General features: G+C 43.7%; 2 protein-coding genes across 2 annotated transcripts; one reads left to right on the plus strand and one right to left on the minus strand.

Annotated features, from left to right (window-relative positions):
* Positions 1-599: 599 nt before the first annotated feature.
* Positions 600-6,384, plus strand: TMEM101 (transmembrane protein 101). Its single transcript, XM_075845987.1, has 4 exons — positions 600-813; positions 1,379-1,559; positions 1,717-1,863; positions 3,262-6,384. Exons 1-4 carry the CDS (start codon positions 683-685, stop codon positions 3,568-3,570), a joined length of 768 nt encoding a protein of 255 aa, XP_075702102.1. The 5' UTR covers positions 600-682; the 3' UTR covers positions 3,571-6,384.
* A 670-nt stretch (positions 6,385-7,054) lies between these two features.
* Positions 7,055-22,751, minus strand: NAGS (N-acetylglutamate synthase). Its single transcript, XM_075845986.1, has 7 exons — positions 21,846-22,751; positions 12,391-12,653; positions 10,710-10,923; positions 10,068-10,248; positions 9,013-9,184; positions 8,538-8,720; positions 7,055-7,418 (listed from the first exon to the last, which is right to left on the minus strand). Exons 1-7 carry the CDS (start codon positions 22,161-22,163, stop codon positions 7,274-7,276), a joined length of 1,476 nt encoding a protein of 491 aa, XP_075702101.1. The 5' UTR covers positions 22,164-22,751; the 3' UTR covers positions 7,055-7,273.
* Positions 22,752-23,891: the final 1,140 nt, after the last annotated feature.

Below are 23,891 nucleotides of genomic sequence, written 5' to 3' on the forward strand. Positions count from 1 at the left end.
GCCCGGCCAAACCTAATTGAAAGGGGGGCCCGCAGCTCATGACATTCTTTTGGTGAAAAAAACGGGCCCCATTGCAGGGGCCTGTTTTTTTTCTACCAAAGGCAAGTCGCGGCAGTTTGCCGGGCCCCCCTTTCAATTAGGTTTGGCCGGGCCTCTCACATCAGTACCCCTAATACCCCCCCTGATGGCGGCCCTGGGTACCATGATATAGTACTGGACGGAGTACCGTTAACAGGCGGTGCCACGGTAGGGGGGCCCAGAAAATGTAGCTGTAGGGGGCCCTGAAATTCCTGATGGCGGCCCTGGACACATTAGTGATGGGGGCATGGATTCATTCTCTAAATTTCCTGCCAGTAATCTCCTTGAAGCACACTACAGCCAGTCAGTTTGCATAGCATATAGAGACAAACTGTACATTCAGCGTCCCTGTGACTGGAGTAGCGTGGGTTTGCAGCTACCGGAAGAGCCCTTTACAGCTGGTTGGCAGAAGTGCTTGGCAAACGTCTCTGCGGAGTGTAGGACGGAAGTGCTTCGCTGACCCGGAAGTTAAGGCTGGATGGCGGATATGACGTTGCTGACTTGGTTGCTCGGCAGGAAAATGAATGGTTTGGTTGGCAGAAGTGAGTTGTCCAGCGGAAGTGAGGCGCGGCGCTAGTTGTCAGTAGCCGGGTGTGAGGGGAGAATGGCTGTGAGTGGTCGTAAGAAGCTTCTGCAGCTGGTGACCCGGTTTGGGGTGCTGCTTCTCACCCGCTGCCCGTTCTGGTTTTGCTTCAGTCAACTTATGTTATATGCGGAGCGAGCAGAGGCCAAAAGGTACAGTGAGTGTCAATTATATATACAGTGTACTGGATACTTCACTGCTTGTTGTCATGTATGTTACCAGAATTTGAACGATTGCCCTTTAAATGGGTTGTCACTTGAAGACCCCTCCCTCTTTCCATATGTCCTATTAGGGCGTATGGATGTCATGGAGGGTGGTTACCTGCTCGGAGCCCCCCCAAACAAACTTTGACTCTTGCCCTGGAGGACCCGACTTGTCCATGTATTACATTCATTTGAATTGCCGCTATGTAATACTACGCTTGACCTGTAGTGGCCGCTGCATGAGACCTCTATGGTCGTATATGCGGCTTCCCCATAGCTGATCACCGAGGTTATACATCTATAAAAGAGCGTTCAGATTTCTATATATACACGTCGCTCCTATTAAATGGTGACCACTAAGATGCCCGAGTCCTCCTCACATCTGATTGGCCGAGAGAACCCCCGATCATGATCACCAGGAGTCTGGTGCTTTTTTTGAGTTGTGTGCAATTATTTTCCGTATATATATATGGTGTATAAGTGTCACTCATTAACCCTTGTAATGTTTTCTTAGGAAGCCGGACATCCCTGTGCCGTTCTTATACTTCGACCTGGGCGTGGCTGTGCTCTGCGCCAGTTTTATGTCCTTTGGGGTAAAGCGGCGTTGGTTTGCACTGGGTTCTGCCCTGCAGCTGGCCATCAGCACCTACGCAGCACATGTTGGGGGACAAGTCCACTATGGTGACTGGCTGAAGGTGAGCGATATTATTGACACTATATAGTAATCACGTTCTGATGTCATTATGCAGAGTTTACGCAGATGGAGTAGACTCTGCCTTGACGTGTATTATAAGAATATCTTTCTCCCATGTTAGTGACATTGTATTTATATGACTTGTCTGTGTGTTTCAGGTCCGCATGTATTCTCGTATCATTGCCGTCATTGGAGGGTTCTTAATCTTGGCCAGCGGTGCAGGGGAGGTTTACCGGCAGAAGCCTCGCAGCCGCTCCTTGCAGTCCACCGGTCAGGTGTTCCTGGGCATCTACCTCATCTGCCTGGTAAGTAACAGGGCACCCTGCTTTATCCCGGGCACTGAACATATACACATTAGATGTGTAACCGCTGCAAGTGCTGGTTTCTGCAGTACCGGCCGAACATCTAATGTGTTTGGTGGCGTCCAAACTTTCTCCCAATGGCAGATGTCGGGGGGGGGGGGGGAGAGAAGGGTCAGGCTGTTGAATTTCAACATGTCCGATCCTTTCGTTCATTATTAGATAAGCAACTGCCAGAGTTCTGATCACTTGGGCACCACAATGTGCTGAGGCCCCACCGGTCACTCGAACAAATGGGGTACAAGTGTTGTGTCCCTTTAGCTTTTGTTGGCATTTGTCATCTATCCTTGGTGAGCCGTGTACAAGCTCCGTCATTTCTTCTTTCTATAGTCCAACAGGAGACTAAGGGACCTAGCTGTCTGGCGGGCCCCCCCTTCATGTGACCAATCCCAGCCCGAAAGTCTCCCTTGCATGATTCTCCCAGCTCTGTGGGACCACAGGTGTCTTCTGTCTGGCCGATCCTGTAGTCTGCGTATTCGTTCCAAGCAGCGGTGGTCGTGACCTGCTGGGAATGGTTCACGGTGAAGTCTTCACCCACAGGGAGTCATTTCCGGCGGGTCATGACAACCGCTGTCTGAGCATGCAGACAGAAAAAGACGCTCATAGGTGAGACTTTGGTGCTTGGATGGGCACCTTCACTTTGGGCGATACCTGTATTTTCAGCTTTTGACCGGAGTATCTCTTTATTCCTAAGTAAGGGGCAGCATTCCTAAACCAGGGCTGCTGCCCCTTCATTCTAGGCATCTGTGGGGTTCGCAGCAGTCAGAACCCCACCGATCACAAAGTGATGGCGTATATTAACCCTTCAATGTGATACTACAGTCAAAAGCTGAAAATTCAGGTATTGCCAAGAGTGCAGGTGCCCACGCCAGCCGGGATATGAAATCGCTTTGTGTGATGGGAATAACCCTTTAAGCCCCTGGGTCTGCAGTTGATATAATCCTGCTGCTTATGCAGCTGATTGAGTGTTTCCTTTGCAGACTCCCAAGTGCCTGTTCCTTTTTTATATAAACCACAAACACAGCACCTTGACTGCGCTCTTGCCTTAAAAGTGATTTTTTTTTTTATATGTCGCTCAGACATCATAAAAGTCTGATCATTGGGGGTCGAGCGCTCTCCACTGATCAGACTTGTATGACAATGTAATATAACCGAGAGTTCTAGATTCACTTCATTTTCCCACCGCCCTGTATCTAAATACCTAGGCTGGAACAGAGTAGCCTGTTGGCGCACCCGGGCACTGTATGTCGTGTATATACTGTATATCCATATCATGTCATGTTTCCTGTCATATATTAATGTCGGTGACTCGAGGATCTATCCTGTGTCTCTATCCCTCACCAGGCGTACACCCTACAGCACAGTAAGGAGGACCGCCTGTCGCATTTGGACTTCCTTCCAGGAGGAGAACCAGTTCTGCAGATCCTGTTTGTCCTGTATGGAGTGCTGGCGTTATCCTTCCTCTCAGGCTACTATGTTCGCTTCTCAGCCCAAGTTCTTGCGGTCCTCCTGCCATTTTCCCTACTCCTTGTAGATGGAAACCTGGGCTACTGGCACAATAACCGGCGAGTGGAGTTCTGGAATCAGATGCGTATGATCGGACAGAACGTTGGCATTTTTGGGGCAGCAGTCATTCTAGCCACCGATGGCTGATCAGGACCACTAAAAAAAAAAAAAAAATGGTGCTCAAGGGTTTCTTGTCCCCTCAACCATCAGAACTCCGGATAACCATTCTCAGACCGATAGGTTTACGCTCTAGATTGGTATAACAACATCTGGCAGGGGCCTCCGTGCCTAGCATGGTTTCATGGACATCACATCATGCCCATATACCACATTACATGCAGGAAGCCTATGTGGACATCCCTAGAACAATCCTGGGGCCACTTGCACTGCTCTCTTATATCTTCCATCATAGAGACCTATATGAACACTAAGGGGCAGAGATATCAATGTAGCAGGTTTGGTGCTATAGACACTCTTGAATTATTATAGATGTATCGCAGTTAATCCTAACAAGCCACTCCCACTATACTTAGGCCACACCCATTTTGAAAGACAATTTCCCCCAAGACATGAGAACCACTGCAAAAAGATATTTAAAGGGAATAGAATATTTGGATGTTACCATTCACCGCTGATTCTGCACGTGCGATACGGATAGTCGAGAAAACTCTGGGCTGTCTCCGTATCTCTCATTCACTTTAATGGAAAGTGACTTATAAACTGGTTCATAAGCTGCAGGATCCCCGTGTTCTAGTTCTGTATGTGATATAGTCACGCAATGCAGCACTGTGATCGTTATTGATTGGTTCTGTCTATTATGTGTCAACTTATCTGCATCCCTCACCTATAAGGCACGGTCCACACTGCGATCCTGTCATCAACATCTTACCTGTTAAACTCGCCTGACCGCTCAATGGCCGCAGCTGTCCAGAGTTCGTTCCTGTTCTCTTCTTTCCTGAAGTCCTCCTCTGTCGGTAAATATCGTCGTTTAAACTTTTCCCGCCTTTTATGGTAATTATTTTTCCCTCTGGGATGCAGCTTCTTAACCACGCCCACTGCCACCACCTGTCCGGCCCTGACTGGCTAAGGAGCGGTCAATCAAAAAGAAGGAGGTGGAGTCCACTCTGAGACACTGGAGGAATGAAAACCTGACTCTTTTCAGATGAAGATTTGACTCTTTTCTGCTCATTTGCATACGGCGTGGGACCACTGAAAAATGGAATACTAAAGCTACAGAGCTTACTTAGAACATATTTATAGCTTAGATGACAATGATTTTTCACCAGGTATTGCTGGCTTTATAGCTAAAATGCTGGTGACAGGTTCCCTTTAAAAGTGTCTATAGGGCTTCATTAGCCCAACAGAGGCCAAAAGAGTGTCGCGTTGGGCTGGTATTTGTCGATATACCTCTTTTTGTAGGATGGAATAACATAGTAGACTAAGCTATTCCATCCTGAGCGATTACGCAAAAAAAGTATACTTTAAAAAAAAAAAAAAAAACATGGAGCCTTTATGTGACGGATGGCACCTGGCAGAGGTATACGTTACATGTACATGTTGGGCTGTTTCCCCAGGGTCGAAGTCCTCGGCCTGGGGAAGCACCTGACATCACTGTCTATATATGGGTAGTGATGTCAGGGGCTGGAGGAGCCCCTAAAGTCATTGTCAATATATGACTGGAATCCCCAGGCCGAGCGCTACCTGATGCACTGGACGGGGGTCCAGCATCTCTAAGTTCCTAACGTCACTGTCCATCTATGCACAGTGACGTCAGGAGTGTCACCAGGCACAGCACTTAAAGTAGCACTCCGCCCAGGGAGCTCGGGCAACATATCCTACTGTAAGTTTATACAATGGGATACATCGCCATCGTCCATCAAAGGTCTGTGACGGAAGGAAAAAACGATATGTGAATCAGGCCTAAGGGTCGTCTTGTGCTATGTCATTCATTGTGTATTTATAGATGTCAACACCCTATAAAAGTCATATATAGGACTAGACTACAGTATTGTGTTTATACTACATTACACAAAGTGTATTAGACTGGAGAACCAGCATGCACTGCAATAGGAAATGACCCTCCCGATCCAGCGCCTGTCTCCTGCCATAATCCCGGCTGTAAGGAGCAGGGGGGGGGGGGGGGGTAGAGACATGTAAAGGACGCTACATACAACTGCGCCATTCACCATAGTCTACTGACGTCCATTATTAGGCAACAGCAGAGTCTATGGGGAAAGTCTCAGATTAGTCAGTCCTTGCACTTCACGACTCACGTTTTATAGCTTTGGCACCTGGAAAGTTGCGTTACATTGTACATTCACCTGTGAACATCATTTCATAGTTTAGATTTATATGAAATACAAACAACCTGTTGAGTCACTTTGTATATACATGACTTATGTTGCACTAATGCTTAAAGTATAACGCAGAGCTGCATTCACAATTCTGCTGGTTGCTATTGGAAGTTGACACCAAGCTTGTTGTCAGACACACCCCCTACAGCTTAGCTAAGCTCCTATAATACAGGGGGACATTTACGGTAGTTTTTACTACTTCACGTTACTGTACAGTGCCTGGTGCAAAGACTACACTTCCCAGAATGCAAGTCACCAGAAGAATTCCTGTGCAGACATTGAACAAGAAAGGGATGCTGGGAGGTTTATGCTCTGAAGCACGCAGAATTGCGAGTGCAGCTCTGGAAGATAATACAGGCTGTAACTCCGGACCAGTACAAGATAAGTAATGTATTAAAGTGACTCCACTATACATGTCATACACTGACTGTACCTTCTCTATAGCCTTCAGTCTCAGCGGAGAACATCCAGGGTAACCAGTCATTGGGCCCCAGTTTAGCATGCCTTTTGTGCCTTTTAGTCTGGGAATGTGTATGTACATTCATATGTTTGTTCTTATAATGTCACAAGTCTTTGTAGGAAAATGGAATAAATTATCTTTTTTTTTTTCATTGATACATATCAGCGTTAATTATTTATGATTGACTGTATGGTTTCACCACTGTCTTAAAAGGAATTATCTCCTTATAGACCCCCCTTTTACATGGGCTGGTTTCAGGAAACGCAGTTCTTAAACTGTTTATTTTGTCTATAGGGCATATTGTCATCCTTTAATATGAATGACTAGACTGTAATACTGCGCTTCCCCTGCAGTGGCCACTGGAGAGGAAATGTGGCTACCCACAGTGATCAACTTATGGGCGGGCCGACATCTGTTTAAAAAGGGGGTGGCCCTGTTGAGACACCCCATTTAAAAGTCTGTTTTAGGTTCCCCTACAGAACTAACATGGGGGAATTTGGGGTCACTACTGATCTTTCTCTGCAAGCAGCACCTTAGATCTTTATCTGCTTGACCCCTGGAAGTATGATGTGTGGAGGGGAGATGGGTGGCCTTCTTTAAGTTCAATTAGTCTGGTATTGCAACTTCTCTCCAATTAAGTGAAGGGTGCAGAGTTGCAATACCAGACACAGCCATGGATAAGGGTGGCGCTGTTGATGGGGGGGAAAAAAAAAAAAAAAAAAGACCATCTGTACAATCTTGCAGCCCCTATAAATGGGTTATATGAAGGTAAGATTAGTGTATACACTGCAGCATTTGTTACGTGTCACAGAAGACATTTTAAAGGGATGACCATTTATTACAGCACCGTATTATTCTCGAGATCAGATGGAGAAGCAATAAGTCTTTAAATACATAGTTGTAATAACATAAATCTGTTACCCGCCGACTCCTGTTTAATCTCATGTGTATACAGTACATTAGGATTCGAGCTATACATCTGTATGGCAGTGTGTTGTAGTACTGGTGATTGTCCAGCAGGTGCCGTCAGTCTCTGTCATGTGATGAGGCTTTTGCAGAATGAATCGGGCAGACTCTTTGCATGGTTCACCAGTTCATATGAATCTCTGATATCTGCCAGACCCAACCAGAAAAATATCCACTGCTTGTTTGAAAAGCTGCCGTCGCTGTTCTTAAAATACCTGTATCAATATAAGCATGTGTATTAGTGAATAGGAAGAGTAAGGACTATGAGGTCTATACTAAAATATGGCACCATCTTATACACTTTAATGAAGTTGCAATACCTGACACAGCCTATGGACAAATGTGGCGCTGTTTCTGTAAGAAAGCAGCCATGTTTTTCTAACCTTATACAACTCTTTTAGTATGGATACATGGAACTGACCATAACACATCACCCTTCTTCTCTTTGACAGAATACAGGCCTGTATTCTGCTGCCAGCGCTGTGTAGAGCAGCTGCAGGGAGTTTGGTTTCCCCATACCTACCCCATACTCTACCCTTTTTCCAAATTGTCTCTGCAATGCGTTTCCCTACTATATACCTTACAAAAACTTTTGCTTTGCTGCTTACGTTCCCTTTTGAACATCACTTTACATCTGATTCAAATACTTGTCTTGTACTGATCCTGATTTACAGCCTGTATTATGCTCCAGAGCTGCATTCACAATTCTGTTATTGGAAACCGTCACCGAGGATGTTGTCAGACACGCCCACTAAAAGGTTAGCTGAGCTCCTATAATGCAGGATGGGCATTTACATTTTCCTATATCAGATTACTGTAAACTACATGTCCCAGAATGCAAATCACCATAACAATGTCTGTGCGGATATAGAGCCATCAATGAATGCTGGGACATTTCAGCTCTGAAGCCAGCAGGATTGTGAGTGCAGCTCTGGAGTATAACTCAGGATCACTACAAGATAAGCAATGCATGTGCACAGTGGCTCCACCAGCAGAATAGTGAGTTCAGCTCTGGAGTATAACACAGGATGTAACGCAGAATTTGTACACGATATGTAATGTATTCACAGTTACTCAAAGATGGGTGTACAATTTAACATACAGATGAAGCAGAGCTGTGTTTGTTCTTTAACTGTTGCACACAGTGCTTATTCATTAGCTTTACCTGTAGACTTATGAGCCACAGAAAACACAATAAGTTTTGCCAAAAAGCAAATTCCGCTTTGCAACATCTGCATATTCTAAGAAAATGACATTCTGTTTACACTATGGACAGATGAAGGGTGCCACCTATTATCGATCTATGGTGCTTTTCCTGCCTGATCTCTTCTTACCAGGAATTAATAGGATTAGTAGCTCGTGATCTCCAGAACAGCGTCTGCAGGTCTTGTCTCACACATTCCCACAGCATCTGGCCGGATCCCTGCCCTTGTCTCCCAGAACTGACCACGAACTTGTCCAGATAAGGGGTTCCTCCCAGCACCGGCTCTGTGGTTATGATAGCAGCTGCATTATACCTGTAGGAACATTTATAGGGTTACTCATTGCGGCCGCGACATCCTGTCCGTCATTGAATATTTGGAGATGACAAAACGGGGTTGCTTTTTTTTTTTTCTGAAACATCGCCGCTCTTGTCCATGGCTATCGATCAACCTCATTCACGACAAAAATGCTGAGATGCAATACCAGATACAGCCAAGGATAAAAGGGTGGCGCTGTTTCGGGGGGGGATACCCTTTTTTTCTAATGCTGGAAACCCCATAATGACCATTAGATAAGGTGTCTCTATAGCAGGACAGATTGCTTTACCCTTCCGATAGATACACAGAGTGCAGTCTCTTCGCCACGTTGCTGATATAATTTTCCTTCAGCTTTTTCTGGAAAGATCTGTTCACCAGGGAGATGAGGCGATCGCTGTCTACGTCCTGCAGGGAATCAAACCTCAGCATTCGTTCTGCGTTCTTAAAAAGGGTCCCAGAACCTATGCAGGACACAAGGTGAGGGGTCAAGACAGATGTTTGAGTGAGTTTGTCATCTGGTTCTAGTCTCCAGTGCCGCTGTTCCAAATATCTCACCCTAAACATCACACAATTTCCATCCTGCCTCTTATACCTTATTATGTACGTTTGGTGGGCACATGAAGGTGGCGCTTTAGGGCGGGCGGGGGTAACATGATCATTATTCAGCACATCCATCACGTCATTCCCTTCCCATAAACAACAGCCCACAGATATTGAAATCTATGGACCCTGTGAAGGTGTCGAAGGGGGATATTATTTTATTAAATCCCATACCATACATTTGGGGGGGGGGGGGGGGTCGGTCACTGGGGAAGGCAAATTGGGACTAAGATTAGTGGGCACCTTGCTTACATATTTATTTAAAGGGGTTGTTCAGGATTAGAAGAACATGGCTGCTTTCTTCCAAAAACAGTGCCACACCTGTCTTTGGGTTGTGTCTGGTATTGCAGCTCAGCTCCACGGAAGTGAATGGGACTGAGGTGCAATACCACACCGAACCTGTGAACATGTGTGGCGCCGTTTATGGAAAAAAGCAGCCAAGTTCTTCTAATCCTGGACAACCCCTTTAGGTCAAGAGTACTCGTTGCTATCCCCAATTTCGTTTCCATAATCCATATATTAAATTCCGACAAGCTTGGAGCTCCTGTAGAGAGGGGATCCCCGCACAGGTACACCCATCTATTAAAATAAGAGATGCAGCCAACTTGGCATGGGCCCCCTCTCTCTCGAGACCCTATAGCAACTACTAAGGCTTCCTCTATGGTGTGTACCCTTGGAAGCTGCCCAGTAAAGTTAGATGACATATTCGGCTCTGCTATGTCTTTAAATCTATTCACGTCGTACCTTTGTTGCTGAAAAGCTCGCTAAGTAGAGTACGGGCGGATGTGATGACAGCAGAAGAAGAAGGAGGCAGGCGGTTCAGAAGATCCACAATGACCGTCACTTGTTGGCGTTGTCTTTCGCTCATCCATACCGCGTTCCTCATCAGTTCTAAGTCTGCTGGAAGATTCACGTGTCCGACAACCTGCAGATTATACCGAGGTTACAATAGTGCTGATGGGAAAGGCAGGGAGCTTGTACTATGTACCCAAAACCTTGTTTGTTCTTGTTGTGCAAGTGTCTATTTGCTATTTTCTGACATTTCCCAAAAACAAAATGAGATGTCGCTATTTACTTGTTCTAAAGACCATAGTACATAGTTACAGATGTAGCAGAGTCAAGATTGTCATTTGACATCACTTATTGTGATATCCTGATATATTTTTCGGATTTTCCACTAGGCAAGTCTACAATTATTATGTTGCACAAAAGAAGAAAACGCGCCACCATTGTCCAAACAATGTATCTGGTATTGCATCTCCGTCCCATTTAAGTGAATGGGACTGAGCTGCAATACCAGATACAGCCTGAGGACAAAAGTGGCGCTATTTCTGGAAGAAAGCAGCCATGTGAACCCTCCTTCAGACCCATGTCAATGCTGCTTACATTTTCACTCAGGTCCTTCAGACCACCAGCTATATTAAGGAAGATGATCTTCAGTGGATTCAAGACCCTTGAGATGCTGGTGGTGACTTCCAAGGAGTCTAGAAGAACAGAACGGCCAGAAGGAGTCTCTCCAATGGGACATAGAATAGGAATGTTACCGGAGTTAAGGCACCAGGTCAGTAGTTCAATGTCCATGGCTGAAACCGTTCCATAGCTAAGAGAGAAGATGACATCTGTGTTAGAGTGGGAGATTTACTAAAACTGGTGCAAAGAGAAAAAAAATGGAGCAGTTGCCTATAGCAACCAACGAGATTCCACCTTTCATTTTTCAAAGGCCCTTTGGAAAAAGAAAGCAGTGACCTGATTGGTTGATATCGGCAACTTCTCCACCAGCTTTGATAAATCGTATTATTTATAAAGCCATGTCACTGAGGTACAGGAAACCTCTCATAGTCCTACACTTGGGTCCTGTGAGGGGCCGACTTGAAAATTAGCCAATTGCAGGATTGTATGATGTCTGCGGCCACCATCTCCTGTTTAGGTGGCCATACACATAAGATTTAGATCGGCTGAAATGTGCCCAATCAATCGTCAGTGCGATCCTTCATACGAACGATCCCACCAGCAACATGCTGGACTAAACTGGCAGACCTGGGAGAAAAACACAACAGAGTGGGCTGAATTCTGCCGATCATGCCATACACTTGAATTTTCAGCCAACCACGTCCGAAAAAGTCCAACCTAAATGATCATATTTTTGGCAGACAATGGTCTGGCGGCGGTCATCGAGAATAATTTTCAAGCGGTGGTTGGCCGAAATGGCCAAAAATCGCCCATTTCGGCCCACAATTATCTTATGCTTGGGCTATTTTAGATATTCTTAACATGCATGGTTGACCCTGAAGGTAGACGGAGATTAAGGGTATGTTCACACGCAGTGGTTTCAGACGTAATTCGGGTGTATTACGAATTACGCCTGAAAAAACGCCCCTAACACGCCTACAAACATCTGCCCATTGCTTTCAATGGGAATTACGATGCTCTGTTCCCATGAGCCTTTATTTTACGCATCGCTGTCAAAATACGGCGCGTAAAACGGCTCCAAAAACGGCCGTAAAAAACGTGAGTTGTTAAAAAAATGTCTGAAAATCAGGAGCTGTATTCGCCTGAAAACAGCTCCGTATTTTCAGACATTTCTGGTCACTGCGTGTGAACATACCCTAATAGATGCCAGTCTCTCTTGGCACCACCTATCTCAGGGGAAAATTGTGGAACCAGCCTTCCTAACCTAATCAGGTGAGGGTCTGGCAGCCTCAATAGATGGTTGCCAGCAGACCAGCCGAGACTATGGGCAGATAAATTCCCCCACAAGTAATTTCCAATGTTTTTGTGCCAGACCCCCACAGTATAGACCATCAACGGACTACTTTCGGGATACCAGACTAAAGAATTTTGTCAAAGTATTATAAATTTACATCATGGGGGATCACTTGTTCATGATCTTTAGTATCACTACCAAGTGAGTTAAAAGTAGGGAACCCCTCAAACCACCATGGCTGTCAAAGCATGCTGGGAGTTGTAGTTGTGCCACAATCTTGGGACCACTGATTTTGAGCATTTTAGTGGTTCCTAAATTTTGGCCGACTAAGAGAAAGATAGTTATAAAGAGTGTGGATAGTACCAGCCATCTTGTTCACGAGCGGTCAGCACAGATCCTCCATTGAAAAAGGGCAAAGCAGTGCCAGAGTTGGTATGGATAGCATCCACCAAAGTTTGGCAGTTGTGGACAAGCAAAGATTTGGCATCGTGAGCTGAAGGACGGGCACAATATGTGCTGGGCAGCCCCATCACCACCAATGGCTTCATGTCCATCCTCTGGAGAAAGGACAGTGCGAATGCAACGCTGGTCAAGGACCTCTTGCAGGTGAAGACATTTTCATCCACCTAAGAGAAATCATACAGGATTATAAGAGACCATACAGGTCCAAGATTGAATAGGACTATTTCTTACTTTCAAGTTATTGGAACTGAGATGCAATACCAAAGCTAGCCTGTGGCCAAGAGTGGCACTGTTTCTAACAATTGACAACCCATTTAAACCAGATTTTCCATTTGGGGCAAATTTAGATCACAATCCGGCATCAATCGACTGTTTAACCCATTCTATAATACTACATAACTGCAGTGTGGACACCTTAAATTGAACACTATTTTTTTGTTTTTTTTAATCTAAACAGGTCTAAAATTCTGTACTGATTAATTTCCTAATAATTCTTTTTAGCTGTTGTATCTCTGTTTCTCTGACGCAGAGCTCCGAGTATGTATTTTCTTTTTGGATACTCACTGTCTAGCCCCTGTGTTAATTTGGATAACTCTTCCCTCTCCCTCTCTCTGAAGCCCTAAGTAGTCCTCTCATTGATCTGCACGCACAGTGTAGTCCGCCAGATTCAAATTAACTGCGCCGATCCCTGTCCATCCTCCTTAAAGAGGCTCTGTCACCACATTATAAGTGCCCTGTCTCCTACATAAGGAGATCAGCGCTATAATGTAGGTGACAGTAATGCTTTTTATTTAATAAAACGATCTATTTTTACCACTTTATTAGCGATTTTAGATTTATGCTAATCAGCTTTCTTAATGCCCAAGTGGGCGTACTTTTACTATAGACCAAGTGGGCGTTGTACAGAGGAGTGTATGACTGACCAATCAGCATCATGCACTTCTCTCCATTCATTTAGTCACGCATAGGGATCCTTTTAGATCGCTATGTGCTGTCTTATACTAACACATTAACAATACTGAAGTGTTTAGACTGTGAATAGACATTCCACGGGATGTCTATTCACAATCCCTGCACTTCGTTACTGTTTTTGAGGTAGTTACAGCAGAGCAAGCGTAATCCCGCGAGATTACGCGGTAAATGACAGGTTACAGCGAGATTACGCTTTGCTCTGCTGTAACTACCACAGAAGCAGTAACAAAGTGCACAGATTGTGAATAGACATCCCGTGCAATGTCTATTCACTGTCTAAACACTTCAGTATTGTTAATGTGTTAGTATAAGACAGCACATACTGATCTAAAAGGATCCCTATACGCTGATTAAATGAATGGAGAGAAGTGCATGATGCTGATTGGTCACTGATTGGTCAGCGTCATACACTCCTCTGTACAACACCCACTTGGTCTGAAGTAAAAATACGCCCACTTGGGCATTAAGACACTCATTAGCATAAATCTAAAATCGCTAATAAAGTGGTGAAAATAGATTGTTTTATTAAATAAAAAGCATTACTGTCACCTACATTATAGCGCTGATCTCCTTATGTAGGAGACAGGGCACTTATAATGTGGTGACAGAGTCTCTTTAAAGAGGCTCTGTCACCACATTATAAGTTGTCTATCTTCTACATAATCTGATCGGCGCTGTAATGTAGATAACAACAGTGGTTTTTATTTTGAAAAACGATCATTCTTCACCAAGTTATGAACAATTTTAGATTTATGCTAATTAGTTTCTTAATAGACAACTGGGCGTGTTTTTACTTTTTACCAACTGGGTGTTGTACAGAGGAGCAGGGGCGTAGCTAGGGGGGGGGGCAAGCGGGGCATGTGCCCCGGGCGCAGTTCAGAGGGGGGCGCCAGCGCCCCCTCCTCCTGCACTATAATTGTACCTGTGTCGCAAGGACACATGTACAATTAGAAGCAATGAATGACCGGGCACGTTCAGAAGAGAGCAGGTCTCCATGGCTGCCGGACGGCGTGGGAGCGGGAATAAGGTGAGTTTGAATATTGTTTTTTTTAATTAATTTTTTTATTGTAATAGAAGTGTGTGGCTGTATCTGCGGGGGGGACTTTGTCTACATGGGGGGGACTTTGTCTACACGGGGGGGACTTTGTCTACGGGGGGAACTTTATCTACGGGGGGGGGGGCTGTCTATCTACGGGGGGACTATATCTACAGGGCTGGGCTATATACAGGGGGACTATATCTACAGGGCTGGGGGGCTATATACAGGGGGACTATATCTACAGGGCTGGGCTATATACAGAGGGACTATATCTACAGGGCTGGGCTATATACAGGGGGACTATATCTACAGGGCTGGGCTATATACAGGGGGACTATATCTACAGGGCTGGGCTATATACAGGGGGACTATATCTGCTGGGCTATATACAGGGGGACTATATCTACAGGGGGGCTATATACAGGGGGACTATATCTACAGGGGGGCTATATACAGGGGGACTATATCTACAGGGCTGGGCTATATACAGGGGGACTATATCTGCTGGGCTATATACAGGGGGACTATATCTACAGGGGGGCTATATACAGGGGGACTATATCTACAGGGGGGCTGTATACTGGAGTGGGCTGTCTATAGAGCACCATATACAGGGGTGGGCTATATAGTATATAGCCCCCTGTAGATACAGCCCACCCCTGTATATGGTGCTCCATAGATAGCCCCCCCTGTAGATATAGCCCAGCCCTGTAGATATAGCCCCCTGTAGATATATTCCCCCTGTATATAGCCCATCCCTGTATATAGCCCCCCTATGTATAGCCCACCCCTGTAGATATAGCCCCCTGTGTATAGCCCACCCCTGTATATAGCCCCCTCTGTAGATATAGCCCCCCTGTGTATAGCCCCCCTGTAGATATAGCCCCCCTGTAGATATAGCCCCCCCTGTAGATATAGCCCCCCCTGTAGATATAGCCCCCCTGTAGATATAGCCCCCGTGTAGATATAGCCCCCCTGTAGATATCCCAGCCCTGTAGATATGGTCCCCCTGTAGATATGGTCCCCCTGTAGATATAGCCCACCCCTGTATATAGTCCCCCTGTAGATATAGCCCACCCCTGTATATAGTATCCCACAAATAGCTCCCCCTATAGTGCTCCACAGAAAGCCCACCCCTGTATATAGCCCCCTTGTACATATAGTCCACCCCTGTATATAGTGCTCCACAGATAGCCCACCCTTGTATATAGTATATACAGGGGTGGGCTATCTGTGGAGCACTATATACAGGGGTGGACTATCTAGTGGAGCACTATATACAGGGCTGGGCTATATGTACAAGGGGGGGCTATATACAGGGGTGGGCTATCTGTGAAACACTATATACAGGGGTGGACAATATGTGGAGCATTATATACAGGGGTGGGCTATATCTACAGGGGGCTATATATAGGGTTGGGCTATACGTGGAGCACTATATACAGGGGTGGGCTATATCTACAGGGGGCTATATACAGGGGTGGGCTATCTGTAGAGCACTATAGGGGGAGTTATTTGTGGGACACTGTACCAAGGGTGGTCTGTATGGGGGCACTATCTACAGGGGGCTCTATGGCAGGCACTATCTACAGGGGTCACGGTGTGTGTGTGTGTGGGACACGGTGTATGGTGCTATTATAATTAGAGGTGCAGTGTTTGGCGCTATTATATTTAGGGGCGTTGTGTGTGGTATAATGATAACTTTATATTTATTTATAGGTGCAGAAATGTTGGAAAAGTGAGAAGCTGAAGACATGTGAGCGGCAAACTGCAAAAATGGACCGGGAGAAGTCATCATAGAGGTCTGGACCAAATGGAGAAAAAGAACTAGAATCTGAGATGTCACCGGTGAGTCACTCAATGTAAATGTTCATTCTGCCTCTAATCAGTAATGTAGTCACTGTATGATCTGCAGCGAGATGATGGGTGGAATGATTATGATAGGATTTATTTTTTGTGAAACAGCATCTCCCAGCATATCCTTACCATTGTTCGGGCCATGCTGGGAGCTGTAGTTTTACGCCGTACAAACCTATACGGCAGGCGTTGCACTAAATTGAGCTGTATTTGTGCTGGTGTTGTGTATATATATGTAATGAGCATGGTTCTGATAATAAAAGTGAAAAACTGACAGGCAAGTTAAAGTGTATGTTCACAAATGCCAGAAGTCTAGCAAGCAAAATGGGGGAGCTGGAGGCCTTGATACTGGAAGAAAATATAGATATAGTTGGTGTTGCTGAAACATGGCTGGACTCTTCACATGACTGGGCTGTAAATCTACAGGGTTTTACACTTTTTCGTAAAGACAGGACAAATAGGAAAGGTGGTGGTGTATGTCTGTATGTGAGAAGTGATATGAAGGCGAGTGTGAAAGAGACAATAGTGGGTGAAGACTGTGAGGAGGTTGAAACCTTGTGGGTGGAACTAGAAAGGGAGGTAAACACTGAAAAAATTACTTTTGGTGTAATCTATAGACCCCCCAATATAACTGAGGAGATGGAAGGTCAGATATATAAACGGATGGAGCGGGCTGCACAGGCGGGTACTGTTGTGATAATGGGAGATTTTAATTTCCGGGATATTAATTGGTGTCATGGTTCGGCTTCAACTGCAAAGGGGAGACATTTCCTCAACCTGTTGCAGGAAAATTTTATGGGCCAGTTTGTGGAAGACCCGACTAGAGGTGAAGCTCTGTTGGATCTGGTCATTTCTAATAATGCAGATCTTGTTGGGAATGTCAATGTTCGTGAAAACCTCGGTAACAGTGATCATAATATAGTTACATTTTACCTATACTGTAAAAAACAAACGCAGGCTGGGAGGGCAAAAACATTTAATTTTAAGAAAGCCAATTTCCCCAGGATGAGGGCTGCAATTCAGGATATAGACTGGGAAGAACTAATGTCAAATAATGGAACAAATGATAAATGGGAGATTTTCAAATCTACTTTGAGTTATTATAGTGCAAAATTTATTCCTACAGGTAATAAGTATAAACGACTCAAATTAAACCCCACATGGCTTACACCTTCTGTGAAAGGGGCAATACATGACAAAAAAAGGGCATTTAAAAAATACAAATCTGAGGGTACAGCTGTAGCCTTTGTAAAATATAAAGAGCTTAATAAAATCTGTAAAAATGTAATAAAATTAGCAAAAATACAAAATGAAAGGCAGGTGGCCAAGGATAGTAAAACAAATCCTAAAAAATTCTTCAAGCATATAAATGCAAAAAAGCCAAGGTCTGAACATGTAGGACCCCTAGATAATGGTAATGGGGAGTTGATCACAGGGGATCAAGAGAAGGCAGAGTTACTAAATGGGTTCTTTAGTTCTGTATATACAACAGAAGAAAGAGCAGCTGATGTAGCCGGTGCCAGTGCTGTTAATATATCAGTTGATATACTGAATTGGATGAATGTAGAGATGGTCCAAGCTAAATTAAATAAAATAAATGTGCACAAGGCTCCGGGACCAGATGGGTTACACCCTAGAATTCTTAAAGAGCTTAGTTCAGTTATTTCTGTCCCCCTTTTCATAATATTCAGAGAATCTCTAGTGACTGGTATAGTGCCAAGGGACTGGCGCAGGGCAAATGTGGTGCCTATTTTCAAAAAGGGCTCTAGGTCTTCCCCAGGTAATTATAGACCAGTAAGCTTAACATCCATCGTGGGGAAAATGTTTGAGGGGCTATTGAGGGACTATATACAGGATTATGTGACAATAAATAGCATTATAAGTGACAGCCAGCACGGTTTTACTAAGGACAGAAGTTGTCAAACTAACCTAATCTGTTTTTATGAAGAGGTGAGCAGAAGTCTAGACAGAGGGGCCGCTGTGGATTTAGTGTTTTTGGACTTTGCAAAGGCATTTGACACTGTCCCCCATAGACGCCTAATGGGTAAATTAAGGACTATAGGTTTAGAAAATATAGTTTGTAATTGGATTGAGAATTGGCTCAAGGACCGTATCCAGAGGGTTGTGGTCAATGATTCCTTCTCTGAATGGTCCCCGGTTATAAGTGGTGTACCCCAGGGTTCAGTGCTGGGACCACTATTATTCAACTTATTTATTAATGATATAGAGGAAGGGATTAATAGCACTATTTCTATTTTTGCAGATGACACCAAGCTATGTAATATAGTTCAGACTATGGAAGATGTTCATGAATTACAGGCAGATTTAAACAAACTAAGTGTTTGGGCGTCCACTTGGCAAATGAAGTTTAATGTAGATAAATGTAAAGTTATGCATCTTGGTACCAACAACCTGCATGCATCATATGTCCTAGGGGGCGCTACACTGGCGGATTCACTTGTTGAGAAGGATCTGGGTGTACTTGTAAATCATAAACTCAATAACAGCATGCAGTGTCAATCAGCTGCTTCAAAGGCCAGCAGGATATTGTCGTGTATTAAAAGAGGCATGGACTCGCGGGACAGGGATGTAATAATGCCACTTTACAAAGCATTAGTGAGGCCTCATCTAGAATATGCAGTTCAGTTCTGGGCTCCAGTTCATAGAAAGGATGCCCTGGAGTTGGAAAAAATACAAAGAAGAGCAACGAAGCTAATAAGGGGCATGGAGAATTTAAGTTATGAGGAAAGATTGAAAGAATTAAACCTATTTAGCCTTGAAAAAAGAAGACTAAGGGGGGACATGATTAACTTATATAAATATATTAATGGCACATACAAAAAATATGGTGAAATCCTGTTCCTTGTAAAACCCCCTCAAAAAACAAGGGGGCACTCCCTCCGTCTGGAGAAAAAAAGGTTCAAGCTGCAGAGGCGACAAGGCTTCTTTACAGTGAGAACTGTGAATTTATGGAATAGCCTACCGCAGGAGCTGGTCACAGCAGGGACAGTAGATGGCTTTAAAAAAGGGTTAGATAATTTCCTAGAACAAAAAAATATTAGCTCCTATGTGTAGAAATTTTTCCTTCCCTTTTCCCTTCCCTTGGTTGAACTTGATGGACATGTGTCTTTTTTCAGCCGTACTAACTATGTAACTATGTAACTATGTAACTATATTGCTTGTGAAATGTACAAATAATTTTATGCTCGCGTTACATAAAAAGAAATGACACGTCGATTGGTAGAGAAAACAAACACGGCGAGGGGGAAGGAGATGTTGGGGGGGGGGGCGCCAAACTGAATCTTTGCCCCGGGTGCTGGAGAACCTAGCTACGCCTCTGCAGAGGAGTGTATGAGGCTGACCAATCAGTGACATACACTTCTCATTGTTCCAGCCCAGCATGATCCACAGCACAGTGTGATTAGATTGTGCAGTGAAAGAAGCTAGGCTGGAACAATGAGAAGTGTATGTCACTGATTGGTCACTGATTGGTCAGCCTCATACACTCCTCTGTACAACGCCCAGTTGGTAAAAAGTAAAAACACGCCCAGTTGTCTATTAAGAAACTAATTAGCATAAATCTAAAATTGCTCATAACTTGCTCAAAAATGATAGTTTTTCTAAATAAAAACCACTGCTGTTATCTACATTACAGCGCCAATCAGATTATGTAGAAAATAGAGCATTTATAATCTGGTGACAGAACCTCTTTAAGTCACAGCCTTTCCCTCTAAGCCACACCCCTTGCCGGATAAATTGCAAAAAGTGTCTAAAACTTTCTATAAATGTGGCACAGGCAGGTGCTCCAGAATTCTGGTGCATTTTGATTAGTGGATCTGCCCCATTGGGATATACATAACACATGGACATACTCCCCTCTGCTGCGCTGGCCAGCTCTGTTACATCTGTATAATTAACAATGGATATACAATAATAGGATCTCTCACATTCTAAAGCTCAACAAATGGAAACAATTTGCTGTTGTTCTGGAAACAGTGCCTAGATAGATAGATAGATAGATAGATATGGGATATATAGATAGATAGATAGATAGATAGATAGATAGATAGATAGATAGAACGAACCGTGTAACAGAAACCATCACCCATTTTTCTATTTGCTCTATAGTTGACTGGGTTCATTCAGAAGCCTCACATGTATAACTAAATGTCATGGGATTTCCTCACAGATGCTGCCGCTACATATCCATAGTACAAGGTCACTCCTCATAGATGGTTTTCTCAGTAGCTTCCTATCACTATATTCTTCGTGTCACTGCGTAATTAATTTCTTTGTCTAGTATCATATTTTCACACTTAGTTTTTTTTTCTCCTGTGACATTATTTCTTTCATCTTGGTCTTGTTAGCCACCAAAGTTATCGATCAAAAATTCTGGTGGGGTTGAGATAGGGAGAATGGCATATAATATGATATAGTCACAATTCGCCAGTATAAAGCTTACATGGACATATAAATCTTACAGCAAAGGTAATATTCTCAATGACATTTCCATTCAAGTCCTGTATAATGCATTATTTCTGTTGCCGTTTTATAGGAACAACTTTCAGGACTGCTAAAATTACGTAAGACAAAGTGTTGGTGGAGTCATGTAAATTACCATTAAAGATTCCCATGACCATCTGCTTACATGTCTGGTAATAGGATGTGTCTATTCACTCTGGTTCATTGTATTGCACAAAGCAAATGGTCAAAGGGTGAAAGAAAAGTTCATTTAGAAGTTAGGAACGTTCACAAGTTAAGCAGCTAAAAGTATTCCAGTGTGGGAAAGGTGAAAGAACCAAAGGACACGGCTGTAGAGCAAGCATGATCCCGGAACGTGAAGGACTGCTGCTGACTCTGCAGTAAAATGGAGATTATATTCTGAGATTTTTTGAAACTTTTTTAATTGTATATTTTGTTTTTTTATTGTATTCATTGATATTGTCTCTTTCTTTTGTAGGTTTGGCCAAATGTGAATGAGAGATCATCTACTATTCTAAAAGACAGCACAGGACTGTAGACGGACTACGACCACCCAGGAACATAGCCATGAATAAAAAAGTGGGCCTCATAAAGGTGCAACTCCAAATGACCTTATTACAAATATTTTAATCTATTGGCAGCCATAAAGGACATAATGGATCAGTTGTGTAATGAGTCCATTAGGTGTTCATTTTTTTTCAGTAAGGAATAGTGCAGCAGATTATGCAATTCTGACCAGCAACGGAAACCTAAATGAATGGAGCGGTAGTAACCCCTGTGAAACATTTTGATTATTGGTCTACAGCCTCGTCCTTTATATGGTCCTTACATGCCTTGGTGGTTCCCAAATGATAGGTCATATTTATTGTTTTCGATATTTAGTTTTAGAATATCAAAAATAATAGAAGAAATAACCCCCAAAAAAACATTCCTCAATAAAAACCAGAAGAACTTTTTGTAGGAAGGACTATTACTTCCAGCACATCGCCTAATTGATGGGACTTACCTCAACAACTGCAAAGAGCTTTTGATAAGTGGAATGCATCTCCTGGAACTGTGCAAGCCAATGACGTGCCTCACTGGGTGTCCCACCACACTCTCGTAAGAAAGCTCGAATGTCCCTCCGCACCAAGGAACGGTCAACCATTGAGGAGATGCCACCTGGCTCCTTAGGGGCCTTCTGTTGATTAGATGCATTGTTTAGTTCTTCATGGGAGGGCTCATCCCTAGTTCTAACACGTTGATGGAGCACAGAGCCTCTTCCACCACTTAAGAAACGAGAATTACGGAGGGACAACGTTGAAATTCCCTGTACAGCTGTCATGAAGACTCAGGTCTGTGTCACACGTTGTCTTTTCACTGTTGATTTAACTTATCCAGAATTTATTGAGCACTATTTTATACTTCTTCTTCAGGAAACTTTTTGTGTCCAGTGACTGTCTCACGCTCTATTGCTTATCTTATATGGTCAAGGCTGTGTGACATCAGTAGAGGTGGGGCTTGGCTTTGGATTCAGAGATGACTAGAGGCTTTAGGTTTAAGAGGTGGCTACTGGACAGTGTAGGTCCCTCTATGGAGCAGTAACAGTCCATAATTGGGTTATAATAAGGATATAACATTTATTTTGGTTGAAAAATTGGCAAAATTAATTTGGACATCCATAGAAGTTTACGCACATTACCGATTTTTATGTCCTACCATCATGATTGAGGTCAAGGAGTCTTCTTAGTCTCCAAAACTGGACATAGTGATTCATGGTCTGGAGATCTCAGTATCTCATATCAGATAAAGGATATACGTGAGGATAAAGTAGGATACCGGAGGTTACTCTTGTAGACCCATGTACAGGAACGTCATATTATAGAACTTAATCTCTTAATTTAATCTAAGGAGAAATTCTGTAATGAGAAAGCTTTATTCTCTCGAGTGTCTTCCCAGGCAATGTCACTTATCCGTCCGCTTTGTCTATAAATCATACTTACAAGTGTTTAATGCACATATTTGCCTTGTAACGGAAAATCACAGGATAAAAACCTAAAACAAGCATCTGTTGGAGCTACAGCTGAAAAAAAACTTTTTTTCTTATCAGTATAAAACTGATAATGATTTACTGCCAACAGAGATAAAACGTTGCAAGGTTTCAGAAGGGAGGAGGAAAGGGCAACCTGATTTTGGCAGCTTCTGAAATCGAACCTTGAATTTCAAGCCTGCTGCATCAAAATTAAAGGGTTTGGCTATCGTTTTTGAATCCATTAATGATGTTGATAGATATAAAATAACTATTGGCCAACTATCACTCCTATTCTCCCCATAAAATGCACATTTGGTTCTATGAAAGTGTATGTTCACGTTCATGGAAGAGGTAGTGAATTGGTCGCCAGACATTAGAAGGGCTGCTTCATTCATTGGGTGGGATAAATAAATTGGTTGTAAAAATTTGGAGACCACCATTCACGTGAGATTTTTGTTGGACGACACTGAAAAAGACAAGTGATTTTTATCAGTGTAAGTTGTACAAGCAGAGGTTCAGTGTAAAGTGTATATATATATATATATATATATATATACAGTGTGTATGATGGATGATATGCAGGTACTATGTGTGGTGGAGCCTAGGCTCAGAGTGAGATCAGCGTCCCAAGATACCAGGGGATGCAATAATGAGCCCCAAAGGTCCAGCATAAGACATCCCCATTTGGAGGTCACTTTGGAGCCAACCACTTGCCACTTGCCACTTATGGTTGATGCATAAGAAATGTCCTGTGTGTAGAATGGTACCACCAAAGATTATGATGCAAATACAAATGGACGTTCACATCTTCTGTATAGATGGAGGGAGGGCGCTCAGAATCATCTGCTCTGGTGGGCACCAGGAGCCCCAGTCCGACGCTGCATAGGCTAGATGAGGGCACAGGCTGACAATAGGTTGGATGATAGTATGTTTGATGGGGTAAAGTCAAGAAGTATGGGGCAAATTCAGACTGGCAGTATGCGTCATGAGGGTTACAGGGTGGAAGTAATTTCTGGGCAATGACTGGCAGCAAAGTAAATA

Source organism: Rhinoderma darwinii, chromosome 13 (genome assembly GCF_050947455.1).
Source record: "Rhinoderma darwinii isolate aRhiDar2 chromosome 13, aRhiDar2.hap1, whole genome shotgun sequence".
In the NCBI taxonomy this organism is placed as follows: domain Eukaryota; kingdom Metazoa; phylum Chordata; class Amphibia; order Anura; family Rhinodermatidae; genus Rhinoderma; species Rhinoderma darwinii.